This window comes from Podarcis gaigeae, assembly GCF_964106915.1.
Source record: "Podarcis gaigeae genome assembly, chromosome: 11".
Taxonomy (NCBI): Eukaryota; Metazoa; Chordata; class Lepidosauria; order Squamata; family Lacertidae; genus Podarcis; species Podarcis gaigeae.
The window spans coordinates 22,686,864-22,706,511 of NC_139687.1; the positions used below are offsets into that span (position 1 = coordinate 22,686,864).

General features: G+C 40.1%; 1 protein-coding gene across 1 annotated transcript in view; it reads right to left on the reverse strand.

The window, feature by feature from the left end:
* Positions 1-2,726: 2,726 nt before the first annotated feature.
* WDR36 (WD repeat domain 36) overlaps positions 2,727-19,648 on the reverse strand; it is a 33,038-nt gene continuing 16,116 nt past the window's right edge. The window contains exons 14-23 of the mRNA XM_083702312.1: positions 19,071-19,236; positions 17,851-17,959; positions 15,974-16,053; positions 12,493-12,600; positions 11,552-11,649; positions 8,365-8,507; positions 7,935-8,054; positions 6,512-6,593; positions 4,747-4,934; positions 2,727-3,742 (exon numbers count right to left, since the gene is read on the reverse strand). Of these exons, the coding sequence (XP_083558438.1) occupies positions 3,593-3,742; positions 4,747-4,934; positions 6,512-6,593; positions 7,935-8,054; positions 8,365-8,507; positions 11,552-11,649; positions 12,493-12,600; positions 15,974-16,053; positions 17,851-17,959; positions 19,071-19,236 (1,244 nt within the window). The 3' untranslated portion in view covers positions 2,727-3,592. The remainder of the gene's footprint in view (positions 3,743-4,746; positions 4,935-6,511; positions 6,594-7,934; positions 8,055-8,364; positions 8,508-11,551; positions 11,650-12,492; positions 12,601-15,973; positions 16,054-17,850; positions 17,960-19,070; positions 19,237-19,648) is intronic.

Consider the following 19,648-nt stretch of genomic DNA (forward strand, 5'->3'; position numbering starts at 1 on the left):
CCAACTTCAAATTCAGCACATGACCCCGCTATTTTAACAAAGATACTACTTGCTGTCATATTTGGCGAGATGGGTTATCACTTTATTCACAAATTAGTACCCATTTTAAAAAGCACTGTTTGGAACATTCCCTTCCCCTCATAATTGCCTATTCAGTTCCATAATGGCATTCGCAAAGAGATTCCTTTGAAGCCCAGATAAAGATCTTGTCACCATGATACTCATTTTCACTCAGTGATGAGAGCACTATACTGTAGTCAGCCTTCACTTTTAGGATATAATGGAAATTTAATTTCCATATCCATTTAGTGTGTGGCCTTTCCCTAAAGACTACTCATAGAAGTATTTTTTGATGTCCTGAGGGAAGAGCTCTTAAAGCTCTTATTCTCAACTCTGCGCTTCTGTACCGCTCAATTTGTACTTTTATTGCAGAATAGTGGGCACCTTTCCAGAGCCAAGAAAAAGACAAAGGAGAGCTAACAGTACACAAGGGTTAGAAATTCTTAGTAGCCGCAGTGGAAGAGACTCAAATCATTCAGTTTGGAAAGAAACTGCTCAGGGGGTTGACATATGAAGTATGCTAATACTTTGCTTTTACCTCGATGAGCAAGCTTTTCTGCTTTCTCTAGTCTTTAATTGACAACGCTTCAAAGATTCCTTTTGTTCGATGGCGGTGCATTCTGGGATTCAGGGCAACGTTTTGTTTAGATTTATATTCCACCTTTCATCTTTTGTGATCCCAGAGTGGGTAACCATTTAAAAAGCTATAGCTAAAGAAAATAATTTACCATTAAGAGACATAAAGTAATACAGCAGCCAATGACAAAAGTATCTCCAGCAACATTACTCCCCACAACAATAAAAATGTTTTTAACTGGCATCAAAAGAGGGCCAAAGATGATGCAAATCATATTTTAGAACCCTCCATTACACATTATGGCTAAAGAGCAGAAAAAAGTGAAGCCCAGAGAAAGCAGCCATTTAAAATGCCCAAATCAATTGCTAGGTAAAACCAAATCACAAATTATTTCATTTTCTACATGGTTGGTGGAATTTTCAGATTTTTACACCAACTGCTTCACCCATCATGCAATACCAAACCATCGCTAAGCATGCAGGCTCCAAGAGAGACCATTGTGGCCACTTTGCTCCTTTCTCAATTGTGCTACTGATGTGCTGCACTAAATCAAAGTATGGCTTAGTGTGTGGACTAAATCTGGGCTCACGGTTTAGTTTTCCCAAATCGTGAGTCATAAACCACAGGACAAACCTTGGCTACTGCTCACAATTAGTCTGGAGAGAGCTGAACCACAAGGTTGGGCTAGAGTGAAACACTAAGCCAAGTGATGCAGGGCTATCCATCCCCACCCCCAAAAAACATATACTGATGCCAATGTTATTTTTATGTTCAAAAGTCACTCTGGGCATGCCAACCTATGCCTTGAGATGATCAGGCTGTCTTTCAGGATTTACAAATGTTTTTGCATCCCTGCCTAGACACAGTATTATGAACTGGCAACCAAGTGAAAAAAACAACCAAAATATTATTTCCCTGAAGGGAAATACCACATTATGGTTTTTATAAATACCTTATTAGGTTCAGATCTGGTTAACTGCAATAGCAATTTCCCCCCTTTTTGTAATGTATACATTATCCTTTTGTTTGTTCTATTTTGGTTTCTACATGGCTACTATTTCTTGTTTCTTCTTCTTCGTGTCTTCTCTGTGCACTTGCAATTTTGTACTTTTTATAAAGAATATAAAATTAAAAAACCAAAATATCATTTTCCTGAGCCATTCATCCCTTGGACAAGATTTCACATATTTCTTCATAAAATGTTGAGTAGGACCACCAACACGCGTTGAGCATTGAAGCTGCTGTGCTCCTGATGTTTATCACTGACATATAGTTGAACACAGGACACTGAACCAAAATTGTAGCTAAAAGGATAGTCTACGAAAGTCTTGGCACTTCAACTGTAACAAAATGGCACAAAATGTAACAATTTCTAGTTACGAGTTTCACAAAGGCCTATTTCCAAGTTACTATTCTGAAGGTAAAGTATTAAAATAATGGCCCTCACCACGTACTTCCTAGAACAAGTGCCTAAATATGATTAAAGTTTATTCAAAGAATTATGCACAAGTTTTTCTTCTTTATTCAACATTCGTCTTATCAGCTTACTACAATTTGTAACCATTGGCTTAGATCCAAACTTGGTCCAGTTTAGAAAACAGCCCTTGAAATTAAGCCTTGACTAACAAGACCCATTTATTTCCAGGTTCTATTCACAAGCATGACAATCCAATTTGTTAGGTGCAAAAAGATCTAAAGACATTTGATCAAAGTTTGTGGCTACTCTAATCTGGTTAGTATTGGCCCTGCCTGAGAAGGCTCTTCCCATGGTGTCTGGATTATAATCAGTGCTTAAACTTAGGGAAAATGCCCTGGGCTCCACACTTTTAAGGACCCCCCCAAATCTTGCACAAAATCCTGTCTGCCTTGCCATTAAATGTTAAATGCAGCAAAAGTTGTTTTTCCACTGTAAATAAAATTCTGTGTAATTCTAGAGCTGGGTTTTCAATATTGTTTCCAAACAGTATTTTTGTATTACTAAATCAATATCCAGTGAAAAGTTTAAAAAGGCAAAGTACCTTCCATGGTTGAAATTCTAATGGCCTTTTTAGTTTGTGAATAATGGACTGAATTAGTAAACACACAAGAATAATAAGAATAATAATTTTATTATTCGTACCCTGCCCATCAGAATGGGTTGCCTCAGCCACTCTGGGTGGCTTCCAACAAATATAAAAACAAAACAAAACATCGAACATTAAAAACTTCCCCCGTACAGGGCTGCCTTCAGATGTCTTTTAAAAGTTGCAGTTATTTAGCTCCCAGACATCTGTTGGGAGGGTGTTTCCACAGGGTGGGTGCCACTACTGAGAAGGTCCTCTGCCTAGTTCCCAGTAACCTAACTTCTTGCAATTATGTAACATTTAATTGAAACTTGCATAATATAGCTTACATGGCAAGTTTATGCTGCATTCTGTGATGTCTACAATTCATGAAAACATCCAAATTGGTTTAAGGTGATATACAACATTATATTTGTTAGTCATTAAAGAAATTTAAATTTTGCAGCTATTGCAGACATCTGTTCAATATACGAAAAGTGTTTTTCAGCACACAGAATTTTGCATCTTTACCATTTTTATTATCCTACTCTTACATGGTCTACCGCTAGGTAGTGACTAGGACCACACCTGTGCAGCATCAATGTTCCCAAATAATTCACCAGACATCACCTCTTAAAATTTATTTAGATTTATAACTGCATATTGAGTGTTTTACCATATTGAATATAACTTAATTTTTGACAGGGAACTTTACTGTTTCAGCAGTCATTTACACAATAATAAAAGCACACTTTATCTGTGAAGGTAGCACAGATTCGTGTTTGAATTTGTACAAAATAAAGTTATCAAGTCAAGCTGTACAGTTACCTTTTTGAAACTTAAGAGAGAAAATATCCATTATTAAACTTGATTTGTACATTAAACTGGGCATTCTTATAGAACAAAAGGAATGTTACAACAAAGCAGTCTTCATGTAATTTAAAATGCAAAGGCTTTGGTTGAAAAGAGTCTGTAAATGCACCCAAATTTCTTCAAGCTGGGGTGACAGTCTGGATAGTTCTGCCAGCAGATCTGGTTCTGATGAAAGGATTTTTAAGTGCAACTGAAATGGAAGCATAAAATGAATTACATAAATACATGAATCAAATTTGATGGAACTCATTTCTTAAATGTCTTGATTAGTGTGTTAAACCACCACATCACTTTTTTATTAGTTAATAAAAGTTGGGAAATATCCACCATAACACGATGCCAATGTTTCACAAACTGATCAAAGTTTTTTAAAAAAATTCCTTCCAGTAGCACCTTAAAGGTAAAGGTACCATTAGATCCAGTCATGACCGACTCTGGGATTGCAGCACTCATCTTGCTTTACTGGCTGAGGGAGCCGGCGTACAGCTTCTGGGTCATGTGGCCAGCATGACTAAGCCACTTCTGGTGTACCAGACCAGCGCACGGAAATGCTCCCGCCAGAGCAGTACCTATTTATCTACTTGCACTTTGACGTGCTTTCGAACTGCTAGGTTGGCAGGAGCAGGGACCGAGCAACGGGAGCTCACCCCGTCGCGGGGATTCGAACCGCCGACCTTCTGATCGGAAAGTCCCAGGCTCTGTGGTTTAACCCACAGCGCCACCCGCGTCCCTAAGTAGCACCTTAGAGACCAACTAAGTTTGTTATTGGTATGAGCTTTCGTGTGCATGCACACTTCTTCAGACGAAAGCTCATACCATGCACAGGAAAGCTCATACCAATAACAAACTTAGTTGGTCTCTAAGGTGCTGCTGGAAGGAATTTTGTTTGTTTCTTTGTTTGTTTCGACTACGGCAGACCAACACGGCTACCTACCTGTGATCAAAGTAAGTAACTCACATTAATAACTCCCCTCAGATGAGCACTGTAAGGCCAAGAAGGGCTATCACACAGCAATAATGAAAGTTTCAGCAGGGGGAAATGCTATTGCAAAAAGGAACGGATGCTGTCAATCATTCTTTATTCAGTGCCGTGTGTCTCCCCCCCCCCCAGCGCATTCAAATTGGGGGCTTCTACGGTAAGCAAACTGTGCTGCACAGAATGTCACTAGCAATTGTATCAAATGATACACTTACCTTCAGAAACAACGCAAGGTATGCCTGAGCCAGTTCAAAGTCACATTTTGTAGTCAGCATGGCCTCAATCATTCTAAGGAAGCTTTGCATCACCCTAACAGAGCCACCGCCATCGGGGGACAAGCCTCTCAGTTCCGCCTCTGTGTTAGATGGCCCCATGTCCTTCAGAATACGGAGTGGAGATTTATCTGTCAAAACAGGAAGAGTATGGCTACAAGTTCTAGAAAGTGTTACAGAAATGGGGTGGGGGGGTATGTGTGCGTGTGTGTATCTATATATCTATATCTATATCTATATCTATCTACCTATCTATCTATCTATCTATCATCATCTATCTATCTATGTTTTAAACAGTTATCTTATACCCTGCACCATTCAACAATTTGGTCATAGTCCAAATCGTTCATTGGTTGCTGCCACAAGTTGGAGATTGTCAGTGGCTATTTGGCGTGTTATTGGTGGCTGCGGCAAGGGCTGGGATTGATTGGCTGTTGCTGCACAATATGGAAAAACAATGGAGAAACTAGCCCGTTAAACATCTGGCTAGTTCAGATGACAACCTTGAGCTAGGTTAAGAGCTTTGAGAACTTAAAGAAGGAAAGTCACTTGATCCAGGGACAGCCCACATATATATATTGGCCTATTCCAACCTCTTTTTCTTAATGGTGACTGCTCCTGCTCAGCCTGCACAGAATAAAAAGCAACTGGGTTCCAGAAATCCATTCCGATTGTGCAGATAAAAAAATATATCTGATACAATTCTACAGGATGGGGTATTAGTGTGTGAAAACAGTCCAGATCCAATGATCTCAAGATGGTGGAGACAGCCCAGGCATTTTCTCTTGGTTGCAAGTGGTCAAAAGCCAAGTGCAAAATGAGCCTGGGACCAAGCTGATTTCAAACACTGGTCAGAACAGTAGTAGTGGAGTAGTTCCAAATTGATCACTGACCAAAGAATCTTGGTTTGCAAACTGCCCTAAATAAAAAAGTTTTATGAATTTATTCTCTGCCATGTCATAGTAACCTGGGTTTTCCTTCCTATCTGGCTTTCTTGATTAACCCTTTAAAACCAGAGCACTTTACACATTCCAGTTCCCTGCTATTGCTTGCCTGCATTTTTTATAAAAGGCCTTCAGCTAACCTTTCATCAGGGCAGATGTTCTGACATAAACAATGTCAGATCTATACAATGGAATTCTGATATGCCCTAAAGGAATTTCCTAAAGGACTGAATGCTTCAAAAAGTCGAATTATTGTGAAATTGGCTCTGGGGTATGCTAGGTGTGTATTGCTTTGAAAGACTTCTGTAACTAGCTCGACTGTTACCACAATTAACAGGTCAACTCTTTCCCAAGGCATCCCAGGAACCGATGATTTAATAAGGATCAAAAGCATAGTAGCAGCACCATCACAACTTAATGGGAGTAATGGGGGTTAAGAGGACACAAGACATTTAACCTTTTCCTAATGTGTAATACCGAGTTCAACTATTGGGAGAATTTGTAAAGCTGATGTCCCCTTAGGGGAATGCTCTTTTAAAGAAGCTAGAGTGTTCTACACACACTGTACCATACTGAAACTGCATCCCCCAACAAGCCAAGATAAGGTATCCTTTCTCCCAATATCTATTTTGAAGACACGTTATTCCAGCCTTAAGAAGCCCAATTCACTACCACTACAATATATGGAGAAAAAGGAAATAAAGTACACCTTCTCCCTCCACCTTGTCAGGATGCAAATTTATTAATTTCATAGTATAACTTACAGTCACTGTTTATCAGAGCTTCTTCAAGCTTCAGGTAGAACTCAGATTTTTGTGCCAGCACTCCAAGGTTTACTACTTTTGACTGAAACATAAAAAAAAGGTTGTCAATTGAATTGCATGAGAGACAACTTTTACAAATATATGTAGATGAAATTTTAAATGTAACACCCTTACGAGAATTAAAAGGGGGGATTTTGAATGTTGAATTAATTTAGTTCTGTACTCTAACTTACAATGCCATATTGAAGAATGGCATAATTAGGAGGAATCTCACCCAGTAAGATGAATATCCTTACACAGGCACTTCTCCTTTGAAGACATGCATTTAAGGTGCTGCTTTTGACCTTTAAAGCCCTTCACGGCCTAGGACCCTCGTACCTACGGGACCGCCTCTCCTGGTATGCCCCACGGAGAGCCTAGCAACACCCTAGTGGTCCCAGGCCCTAAGGAAGTTAGATTGGCTTCAACCAGAGCCAGGGCCTTTTCAACTCTGGCTCCGGCCTGGTGGAACGCTCTGCCTCATGAGACCAGGGCCCTGCAGGATCTGATTTCTTTCCGCAGGGCCTGTAAGACAGAGTGGTTCCGCCTGGCCTTTGGCTTGGAGCCCATTTGATTCCCTCCTCCTCTCTTTTTCCCCCCCTTTCTTTTCCTTCTCCTCCTGCGACGAGGCTACATTTTAATATTTTAATGTTTCAATATTTTAATGTTGTATTTTATTTTTGTTTTTAAGTTGTAATCATTCATCTTGTTTTTATTATTGCTTGTAAGCCGCTCTGAGCCCGGCCTTGGCTGGGGAGGGCGGGGTACAAATAAAATTATTATTATTATTATTATTATTATTATTATTATTATTATTATTACATGCATGCACATGGCAAAACATGCATCACATAAAAACAATGGAAGAAAGGGCATCTGGAGAAATCAAAACAAGGATTTCTACGAGGACTCTTCAGAAAGCTAAAGACATATGAGGACTAGAGCTTAATCTATGTAATATTCAACAATGTATTTAGGATTAAATCTCAGTGAGAAAGCGGTCTTAGATATGACAGAACAGCAAGTTCTTTCTATATATGATGAAGCTGCCCAATATTTAAGTACCAGTTTCAAGTATTAGATTGCAGATAATTATCTACATCATCACTTTAATACCCAGTAATTGTGCAGTTGAGGTGCCAAAACTCTGTGCTTTTATCAAAGATGTTGTAAGTGGGAATAGAGAATCGAAGGGGGGAAAATGTTATAAAATACAGTAGGACCAAGATCAGTTACTGCAATTCACCAGTGATTTAGCACCCATTACATAAGAAATTACTTCCAAGAGGCAGTCATAAATCCAGAGAGAGAGAGAGAGAGAGAGAGAGAGAGAGAGAGAGAAGTACTACATGCAGATGTTTTGTATCATCAGCTTTCTCTTTACCTGTTGTCCACCATTTTCATGTTCAATGGAAGCATATTGTGGTATGAGGCCAGGAATTGTGGGGATGAAGAACGGTGCAGATTTTGGGGCTTTTGGTGGCTCTTTGGGTTTGTTCTTTTGCTGTGGATGGGAGATTTTATATCATCAGACAATTTCCATATTCACACCGTAACCCTAAGAACACCAAATGTATTAACTTTCTATCTGTGAAAGCGTTAGAATCTCAGCTGGTGTGTTAAATCTAGGTTGACTATGTGTAAAATAGTTCTGATATTTGTATACTCTACAAACAACCTAGATGTTATCCCAAACTATGAAGACATTTTGTCAAGTCTTTGTTGCATTCAACATAACACAACCACGTAATATGTAAAATGAGAGCAACAGGTCCTGGTCATAAACCTTTTAAAAAATAGCATGAACGTGCTACCTTTATAATATCAAGATTGAGGAGGTTCTTCCATCTAGATTTTGGCAACATAGAAAGGGTCACTAATGCTTCTCCCAGCTGTTCTGGAGAATCGTATTCTATCATCTCATCACTTATTTCTTCTTCTTCTGTGACATCTACATCTTTAAAAATGGTAACAGACAGGGGGGGAAAGTTTAGCAACGTTGGGAAATGTTCGAATGACAGTAGATCCTGAATGACATTCAGATAAACACAGCTGGTTAATTACACAAGCATATTGGGATGATATTAGATTCTGGTAGGCAGCCGTGTTGGTCTGATGCAGTCGAAATATAGAAAAAAATTGTCCAGTAGCACCTTAGAGACCAACTAAGTTTATTCTTGGTATAAGCTTTCGTGTGCATGCACAAAATTGCAGTGTATCTGAAGAAGTGTGCATGCACATGAAAGCTTATACCAAGGTCTACTGGACAGTTTTATATATATATATCTATGTATATATATCTATGTATATCTATGTATGCATATATATATATATATGCATACATAGATATACATAGATATATATACATAGATATATATATATAAAATATATATATCGATTGAGATATGATAATGATAAATCTGTGAAGTGAAGAAAATAAAACAGAAACAATTCAGATACAGTTGAACATAACAAGATGAACACAGCCAGAGGAGGCACATTCCTGTAGCATAAATGGAAAGCCATGCTTGAAATTCCTCACAATGGATGGTGCCTCCTTGGCTAAGGGTTTCATACCTGCAATATGTATCTGGTTGTCTAACTAACTTTTCTCCTACCCCCAATCTGTCAAAGTTGGCCTTTCAGAGGCCAAGGAGATAAGGATCGGGTCTTCTTGTAAGAAAAGGTTGATCCCCTCTCTTTAAGAGGCACAAGTTATTCAATTTTACAAGAACTAGAATGCATATGTGGGGGCCGGCAAAGGGTATCTCATCTGATTTAGCTGCTAAATCTTAGCTGTGGGAGCTCCCCCAGTGCTCTGAACGACACAGAATCGGCAGCAACGAATACGTCATTTTCATGCCTCTTTTGAAAGGTATTACTCACAGAACATACAGGTGCCAATCTGCTTCAGGGAATGAATCAAAAGTAGTGCCTACACTTGAATCTGCAGGATAGATAGGAAACTGGATTGCTTCCAGTTTCATTACATATTTTGTTTGTGTCATTTTCTCACCATTACACAAAGTCAGATGATTCAGGAGAAATCATCTAAGTTATCGGAATGCTGACTGCACCATCAGCAACTGGAAGCACTGCCAGACATCTGCATGGACTCTAGACACCAGTGTCTCACCAGTGTCTCGCCTAATGCATGGGAACGCCTCTTGCAGAATGTAGTTTCTGTAGTGTTTTGTACCAAATAAATATCTAAATGTGGCTCATTTTGTCCATATGTTAGAAATATACTTAAAAGCAGGGCCTGGATCGCTGCAAGACTGAAGTGCTGAGTTGACAGATCCTCTGACTAGTGGAAGGGAAGCCCCGTAAGTTTGCACTCTTAGCATGCTCTTGGATCTGCAGCTGGGCCTGGAAAAACAGCCTGTGACAGGTTCAAAAATACCCTCTGCTAACATCAGCAGCTGAGGACTGTGTCGTCGTTTTCTTTTATCTGATCTGAAAGCTTACACACATAACTGCTTAAGACTAGATTACTGCAATGCACTCTCAGAGGAGGCTGGCCTTCGTGGCTGTGAGCTGGTACAGCTGGCTAGCTCAGTTGGTTAGAGCGTGGTGCTAACAATGCAAGGTTGCAAGTTCGATCTCTGGGTGGGACAGCTATGTATTCCTGCATTGCGGGGGTTGGACTAGATGATCCTCAGGATCCCATCCAACTCTATGGGTCCCTGATTCTATGTTCTGCTTATGAGCTTCCCATAAACATCTGGCTGGCCACTTTGGGAATCCGGGTGCTCAGCCAGATAAGCCTTTGGTATGATTCAACAGGGCTGCCTGCCATAGAATGGACACCAAACATACAGTACATCAGTGTTGATGCCAGCTCTCCATCATCTTCCTAACACAATCCCATGCATGGTTTTAATCTAACAGCTGGAACCTTCATGGTTCAGACGATGCCTGTTATCATAATCGACAAGAGTAAATGAGAGCACCACCTTGACTGCATCTCTGCCAAATTCCAAGACAAGTTCCTTTCTCTAGACGGTTGCCTATATAGCCTAACATAAAATATATATACTGCTGTTTCTCTGTGTTGATTTTCAGGTTGTAGGCCTGTCCTATATTCTGTGAAGTGCCAACTGATGGCTATATTATATTCGGGCTGGCCTTTTGACAGTCGAGGCTGAGAAGATGTGGACCAATCAATTTTATAGCACATTTTACTTGGCTATTTTCAACTCGTTTGTTTCAAATTATTATCTGCCCCATCCTAGTTGATGGAGAAAGATAAGGCATAATGAAGCAGATAATACTTCACAAGTTATTGTGATTTTTTAAAAATATTGGATCAGATAGTTGCTGTTAATTTCTGATATGTTTTATCATGTTTTTATGTGTGCTGGAAACCGCCCAGAGTGGCTGGGGAAACCCAACCAGATGGGCAGGGTATAATTTTTTTTAAAAATATATATATATTATTTATCATGATGCTACTCACTATCTGGAGTGAAAGGTCTTTAGATAAAGAGGTCACCAAACAAATCGCATCATGCACTCTGTGAAATTGGCTCTATGCAGGTTGGAACACCCCCCCCCCCCCCAGAACAGAACATATGGGGAGGGCTTGATATACTGACATGCTTGCAAACAGAATGTTAAACATAGCATGACATTAGATCCCACCCACGGCTTCAAATATATGGTCATTAGTACGGACAACTGGTTACACACTCTAGGCAGGGGGTGAGGAACCAGTGGTTCTCCAGATGTTGCTGGATGCCAAGTCCCATCAGCCTCTGCAGTCCTGGCGGCTGGTCAAGACTGGTGGGAGTTGTAGTCTAGCAGCATCTAGGAAGCCATAGGATTTTCAAGTTGAACAATATGTCAGAACACAAGGGAGCGTAGAATCTTTCGCAAATTCAACTTTGCACTGGCCTAGGAGCAGTATGCAAGCCGTTACTTTGCGATTACACAAACAAGAGATTCAGAAAAAGTACACTAACGGCCAAAAAAACCCTCAGCGACTCCCTTCTCTAGTACCTTGAGCTGGACATGTTCCAGGAAGCGTTACTACAGAAGGCTCATAATCCGGTGGAAGCGGACGCAAAGAGACAAGTGAATACAGCGAACGGTTAGACCTGTAAAATCCAAGATGGAAGACATTGTTATTTTGGCTTGGGGGTGGGGGCAGAGAAGAAAGAAAGCACACCATGTTCTTTTTGGGTCTATCTGCTATAACTATGAGCGATTAATGTAAGCTATAGAACTAAGTTGTTAAGAGTGAGAGATGGCAGACCAGAAAGAGAACATTTTCAAGTTAAATGCAATCGTCATACTGATATTTATGTAGAATATAATGCAAATGTTGATTAATATAACAGCTTTTTCTATGTTGTAAAATATTAATTTATGTATACTGTATTTATTATGTATTTAGCTATTTGGTATGATTACTGTTTTCGATTTAATGTAGTTTAAATTAAAGTTTTTTGGGTTTTTTTAAGAACTAAATTGTTCGCAGTCCTAAGAATATTGACTGGGATCCAAAGAACAACTACTACCCCGATGCCCCTAATAACGTTTTGAGCTTACTTTCTGGACAGCAGAGCCCCACCATGTCATAAGGCAAGCTGGTTTTGAAGATAAATACAATTTCAGAACCGTTTTTTACATAGGATAAAAGATTACAGTTTAAAAGTGGAGGAGGGAAAATCTTACTTGATGTAAAGCAAGTTCAACTGACATAAACAGAACGCGCTTCCAAGCAAACGTGTCTAGAATTTCATTATATTAGGAAAACAGTCCCAGTACACTTAACTGATTGGGAGGCAGGGGCAGTCACAGAGGAATTTTCCAAAGGGCAGAACTTGCACCTTTTACGCAAGTGCCATGGAACAATGCAGCAATAGAAATGGGCAGTCTGATGTCTTATAGTTCTGCTCTAAAAATGGACGTGCTCAGAAGACCACTGGAAGACTTACCACAGGTAAATTCCAAGATCATCTACATGGGAAGAAGCTAAGAAGTCCCCCGTAGGAGACATAGTAATGCTTACTGCTGCTGAATCTAGTAGGAAACAGTCGACAAGGCTGCAAAGAGAAAAACAATTCATCACATAACAGATGATATACAGTTCAAGTTACCAGTTATTAAATGCATGAAACCACTACCAGTCATTATATTATTAGTCTTCTTATTCTGCTTTTCAGACAAATATATAGTCTTCCCAAAGACGTTCACTTCAACGTTTTAAAAAAGAAGACAGGGCAAGTTCTTGTGTTCAGGATTACAAACCAGGGGGTGGGGGGGGGGGAGAAGCTATATTAGGGAGCAAGAGTGTGGGGGAAAGGGAGAGATGGGAAATCAATTTGAAAATGTCAGAATAAAGGGGCATTTAAATCTAGCTGGGCCAGGTTTGATCTGATGCTGGTGATCTCGCTTGGACAGAGGTGAGGCAACTGATCCAGCAGCCCTTAGTGCTCTGCATGATATCAGGTGCCAGAACATTATTCCCTTCAGTTTCCCAGACAGTTGGAGCAGAGCGTTCAGAGGATTAGATTTAAGAAACATGGACATCTACAAAAAACATACAAGGATTAACACATATGGTCTTTTTTAAGTACAACTGGGTTGACGGTCCTACATCACGGTTAACAAAACAAAAATAAAATATAATGGTTAAATTCAAAACCCTGTAAAAATGACTTATAACTTCAAAAAAAAAAGTTATCCGGTGTTTCTCTTTTCTTTTGCTTTTATACAATGCTTTAATTTAGCTACAAGCATCCCCATAGTTTTTACTCATTGTGGGGATAGTTTGTAATGTTTGATTTTTAGCATACAGAAATCAATCTGTAGTGTTTGTGATGAATCACAATTCGTTCCCTTATGTTCCCAATAGACTAAACTGGCCATGTAATGTGATGACAAAAATATTGGGTGGGGGGGGGAATACTGGGTGGCATTCAACGCAGGAGACTTTTATCTCCTCTTCCCTGCAGCTCCCCAGGGAAATCACCTCTGTACGGTTGGGGGACCCCCTGGAGCATGTTTTGGGGACACAGAGGAGGAGAATATTGCAGGAGCAGAGTTCTGCCCATGGAGCATTGGATACACTGGGTCTAGTGGAGCCTCATAACTCAACTTTATCAGACGTGCATTGCCCATTATGAGTAGGATGAACACAGGACTGCATGACTGGCAGCTACAACTTTTATTGCTTGGCAGGGGGTTGGACTCGATGGCCCTAGTGGTCTCTTCCAACTCAATGATTTTATGATTCTAACTGTATTCCAGACAATCTAGAACCAAAGCTACCCCTTTACCCTTTGTCGCTATGGCAGATGCCTCAAAGGAAGAAAACAAAGAACCGACTGTTGTAAGACCAAATGAAAGCAAATCATAGTAAAACAGTTTAAAGTGTGTCCACTTGGTGGGCACGCACGCCCAATCTGTCAACTCAAAAAGTGTGCAATTGCGGTCAAGAATCAAATCTGCAACTGCTCATCAATCCTATTCTTCCTGCAAATCGGCTAAAGTTCCGTTTGAACTTTAAAACATCTATCCTTTTTCATTCCTGCCCTAGTTAGCCACAGAGCATCAAATACAAGGGTGAAGGGAGAACCAACTCAGACTGGACTCTTCAGCAGGGAGACACACACAATAAATCTGAATGAAAGCTACACTGGAAGTCCAAGTACAGGTAAATTAAAAAAAACACTGCAATGTGTGTGTGGTTGTGTGCTCTGGATATTATTATTTTATTTAATTTATGAAATGCCTTTTACATATGTCTCAAGGCAATGTACTGTGAAGGCATAAGAAACCTTAAATGTTAGTCCAATTATGTCATGCTAGTTAACATAATTGGTTTAGTATTGCAGTACATTCCTATTGACCAAACTGCGGGAGGCAGTGGAGGACAGAGGTGCCTGGCGTTCTCTGGTCCATGGGGTCACGAAGAGTCGGACACGACTAAACAACAACAACACATTCCTATTAAAATTGAAGTGCTATCAAACTAAATCAAGAGTTGCATCATCAGACCGTATAGTTTCAATGTATGCATAAGGAAATGGAAAAACAAGTACATTATGTACTAATCTGCATATGGACAACTCCTCTGACGTATGAGAACCATTTTGTCATTTCCATTTGACATCCATACTGCTATCTGGAAAACGTTATGATAACAAGAAACTCTGAGACTTTTTTGGTGGGGCAATGTTGCAACATTTAAATGTCAGTGCATTCTAAGGTGAATGAGAAGAAACACAAGTTCAAACAAGGCAGCCTGACATAAAAAGTAATGGCTCAGATGGCTAATTACTTCAAAGAAATCTGACAAGTCTAGGTTATGCTCATAGGCAAGATTTCAAAAAGGCAACAACACAGGAAATTTGAAATGGAAATGGGATTTAATACATCTGACAGAGGAAATTAAAGGAATACGAGACATGAGAAATTACACAATCTTGGGGCACCTAAACTGGGATTGCCAAGTAGACAAGAGAAACCATTTTAACGCAAATGCTTCATTCGACTGAAGTCTGTCCTGTTCCAGTAAAAAGGATGGAGACGCATTACAGGTTGTATACAGAAGAACTACAAAAACTAGTCAAAGACTACTAGCCATTAAATCTAAGCCATTTAAAAAGTCAAAGACTACTAGCCATCATCTAAGCCATTAAAAATTCACTTTCAATTAAAGAAAGGGATTTTAAAAATGAAACATGTATTAGTTAGCATGATTAAAGTCAAGTTCTGCTGAAATTCAGGGGCTGGCCCTTCTAACTTTAGTTAGAACCTTTACCATATAACATAAGACATAATATTCTGTTTGGTCGAGTGGGCTGGGTGCCCCTTCTCCTCCCCGCACTCGGAGCCTACACGTGATTAGCATCATGATAGAATTTTTCTTCTGAAAGGGGGCACTGTATTACATCTAGGTGCCACTTCCCTACAGCAGATGAAGCACTGGTGGGTGGGGAGTCCCCAGCTCACATGACTTCTCTTGCAAACTGCATCAGTCATTGCAAGAACCATTTTCTATTAAAAATAAAAATTTAAGGAACTCAAGCCCTCATCTTCCTATGAAGCAAAGAAGTGCCTCAATATATTGCCAGCTGAGACTGGAAACTGAGTATGACAAGATATCATTCTTGTGTACTTTTGGAAGGCCGATTCAACCCTCAGGCATAAAGGCAATAAAACACAAATGAAGATATTTGCAAGTAGACCAGTTCATTTCTGCTCTTGCTTATTATGTATTTTGTGTTTTCATTTTCTATTTTTATGTTGTGAACCACCCAGTGATCTTTGGATGAAGGCTGCTATACAAATTTAATACATAGTAAGAATAAGATAGAAAGGTGTGTTTTAAAACTGATTGTGCTCTTTTGTCAGTACACACATGTAACATATCAAAGTAGCAGTTTCTCTGCAATCTCTAAATTTACTTACCACCCAGATGGCAGATCCCAGGTTCTAATGGTGCAGTCCATAGCTGCCGTTATTAGCCAGCGGCCATCAGAACTGAAAGCCTACAAAAAAATATGATTTCTCTTTTGAGTAACAGCTGCACAGATTCCCCTGACAATGTTAGTAGGATATTTGGATGAATGGGTCAAGCGTAAGGAGCTAATATGGAATTTATCACTTGTTGCTAGTACAGTGGTACCTCGGGTTAAGAACTTAATTTGTTCCGGAGGTCCGTTCTTAACCTGAAACTGTTCTTAACCTGAAGCACCACTTTAGCTAATGGGGCCTCCTGCTGCCGCCGCACTGCCAGAGCACGATTTTTGTTCTCATCCTGAAGCAAAGTTCTTAAGCCGAGGTACTATTTCTGGGTTAGTGGAGTTTGTAACCTGAAGCGTCTGTAACCTGAAGTGTATGTAACCCAAGGTACCACTGTATGCTTGTTGTGTTGCAAAAATGTAATAATAAAGCCACCAGCAGCAGGGAAAGAAAGCCTGGCAAAAAAGCGAAGTTGGCACAAAGAATTAATATGGCTGAAATATGGTAAAAAAGAGAGAAAACTTGAATATAAATGGAAGCCCTTAATTGAATTCATGAAGACTAGATACAATATGATACAGTCATACCTCGGGTTACAGGTGCTTCAGGTTGCGCCAAAAGTACCAGAACGGGTTACTTCCGGGTTTTGGCAGGCGTACATGTGCAGAAGCGCCAAATCGCAACCCGCGCGTGTGCAGACATGGCGCTGCAGGTTGCGAACGTGCCTCCCACACGGATCACGTTCACAACCCAAGCGTCCACTGTATTGATTACAACCATTTATCTATGCAGTATATTAATGTGTTATAATTTTTGGATTTATAATATTGGTATTTGTAGCTGCATGATACCCACAAACTTACACACATATATATGGTGTTACAGGAACAGGTATTTACTTGATATATCCTTGCAATCATTGTATTTTATATTTTATAAATTATAATGAATATTTTTAAAAAATACAGTGATGCCCCGCAAGACGAACGCCTCGCAAGACGGAAAACCCGCTAGACGAAAGGGTTTTCCGTTTTGGAGGCGCTTCGCAAAACGAATTTCCCTATGGGCTTGCTTCGCAAGACGAAAATGTCTTGCGAGTTCCTGCGGGTTTTTTTCCCTTTCCCCCCCTTTTCCTAAGCTGCTTATCAGCTGATCCGCTGATAAGCCGCTTAACAGCTGATCGCTAATAGCGCTAATCCGCTAAGCTGTCAATGGGCTTGCTTCGCAAGACGAAAAAACCGCTATACGAAGAGCCTCATGGAACGGATTAATTTCGTCTTGCGAGGCACCACTGTAATTGGGATGATACTCTAGCTACACTAGCAACAAAAAAGCATTTCGAAGTTGAGTTGTTGAAACATTGGATATATTCAAAGCTGAAGAATACTTAGGAAAATGTTTAAGTTAGCACATAGTAACTGTATCCATTCACATCATTTATTACAATTCATATTCCTGTTCTTCTTTTAGAAAGCTCAGTGTCTTCCATGGGACTCCCAGTGGTCTTCCATTCAGGTCCACATGCCCTTAGCTTTACTCTTGCTAAAGGATTAGGCGACCCCAAATCAACTGACCCACATACAAGAATATGCATTTGTTTCGGCACAAACCTCAAAGATCTAACATGATGATAGGCAACATGGTACCCTGTTGATACTGTGGGCTGCAACTTCCATTCTCCCTAACCATTCGCTATGTTGCCTGGGGATGATGGGAATTACAGTCTACAAAATCTGGAGGTCACTACGTTGCCTGCCCAATGTAGATGAACTCTGGCGGTATGTAACCTCTACGCAATTGATAGTAAATAGATACAAACTTACCAGGTCATTTATCTGGCCTTGGTGCCCTGAAAACTTCCTCACGATTTTTCGTGTTTCTATATCCAGGACGCTGATGGTGAAGTCATCCGTAACAATTCCCAGAATGCAACTGGTAAAATCAAGAAGAATATAAAGTAGAATATCAAACACATGTTAAGGAAGAGGCAAAAAAATCCCTTCTTTGTTATTGATATTCTTGGAACACAAACTTCAGGGGAAACTCTCAATAGATGTTTAAGGCTACCCTAAATGTTTTGACAGGGGAAAGGAAAGGCAAAAGCTGGATATGAGCAGGGCATAATGAGCAAAATGGACACGTGACTCTAGTGGGTTGGATGTGTAAAGGGTAAGAACCAAATTACAACAATAATTTTGATATTTTCATCAGTTAAGATTATTCCAGTTATTTATTTGTTGCTTTTTACAAAGTAGCATAGGGAGAAATAAAAACAATGGAACATAAGGCAAAATACTAAGCACTGAATGCATACAGACAATGAAAATGGGACCCTTTCTCTTAAGGAAAGGCCACAGTAAAGATTTTAAGGCAGGAGTGGCTCCAGATCCAGCCTGCCAAGCCAATGCCAGTTGTCTGCCAGCCCCTGGCAGACTCAGGCACCTCTTCACTTTGCAAACGTGTCTCCTCTTCTTCTGGCATCACTGTTAGGTCTTACAGGCCAGTGGGGCGGGGACAGGGAAGGAAGGAGCACACTCTCCTGCTCATGACTGGCAAGATCTCCTAATAGCAGTGCCATGCCAGCGGGAAAAGAGCCATCTCTGAAAGATAAGCTGCATCACAGCAAAGGAAATGGTTCTATTTATCACCTGTGTGCATGTGGTGTGTGTGCATGGATGTCTGGTCTGGATGTCTGGGTTGTTGTGTATTGTATCTGCATGCATGCATATGCTTGTGTGAATGACTAACCTTCAATGCAGCCCTTGGACCAGAAAAGGTTAGCCACCCTCTTTCTAAAGCCTTCTTGAATGTCAAAACTGAAGAGGCCAAGTGAATTTTAATTGGAAGGGAGGCCTGCAGCTGCAGGGCCACCCTCAAGAAGACCCTGTTTAAATGAAGAAACTAGGGAGGCGGCACGTATTTCAGAAATTAGGAGGGGTAAAATTATTTTAGTACAACTGTGTTCTGCAAATATGAATAATGAAAATATCACCGCTGAAGTAAGAGAACTTATTAAAAACAATATATCTTGAAATAATCCCACCTGTCTCTATGAAGCAACATTTTACTTGGAGAAGAAGGGAGGTTAATAGAGTGAACAAATTTTGTGCTCTTGAAGTTCCAGAACTTGATCAATCCTTCACTTCCTGCTGTGGTTGTCAGCTGGTTTAATCCATCCACGGCTACTCCTCTTATGGAGCCTTCATGAGCTTTAATTGCAGAGAAAAAGAGTCAATTAATAGTCCACCACCTTAATTTCGCGTCTTCCAACTATTTGTCATTATAAATTTACATACAGATCCTTAGCACAGCTCACAATCTAAGCACAATATAACATCCTTCAGGAATAGATAGATACCATACCACGGTTAATCATATTCACTTTCTGTCATATTTTTCCTGTAGTGCAGTACATTGTGTCCACCGTGGAACTGAGATCCAGAGTAAAGCTTCCTTCCTCATTCTGCATGGCTAAACCATGCCACCAAATGCACACGGGACACACTATCTTATGAAATTGGAACCCCAAATTTGTTAATGCAAAGACGACTTAACAACTCACTGTGCATGCAGAAGGCAGGCATGTGTATCAGAAGCATCTCCCTACTCCAGCGTGAAGTA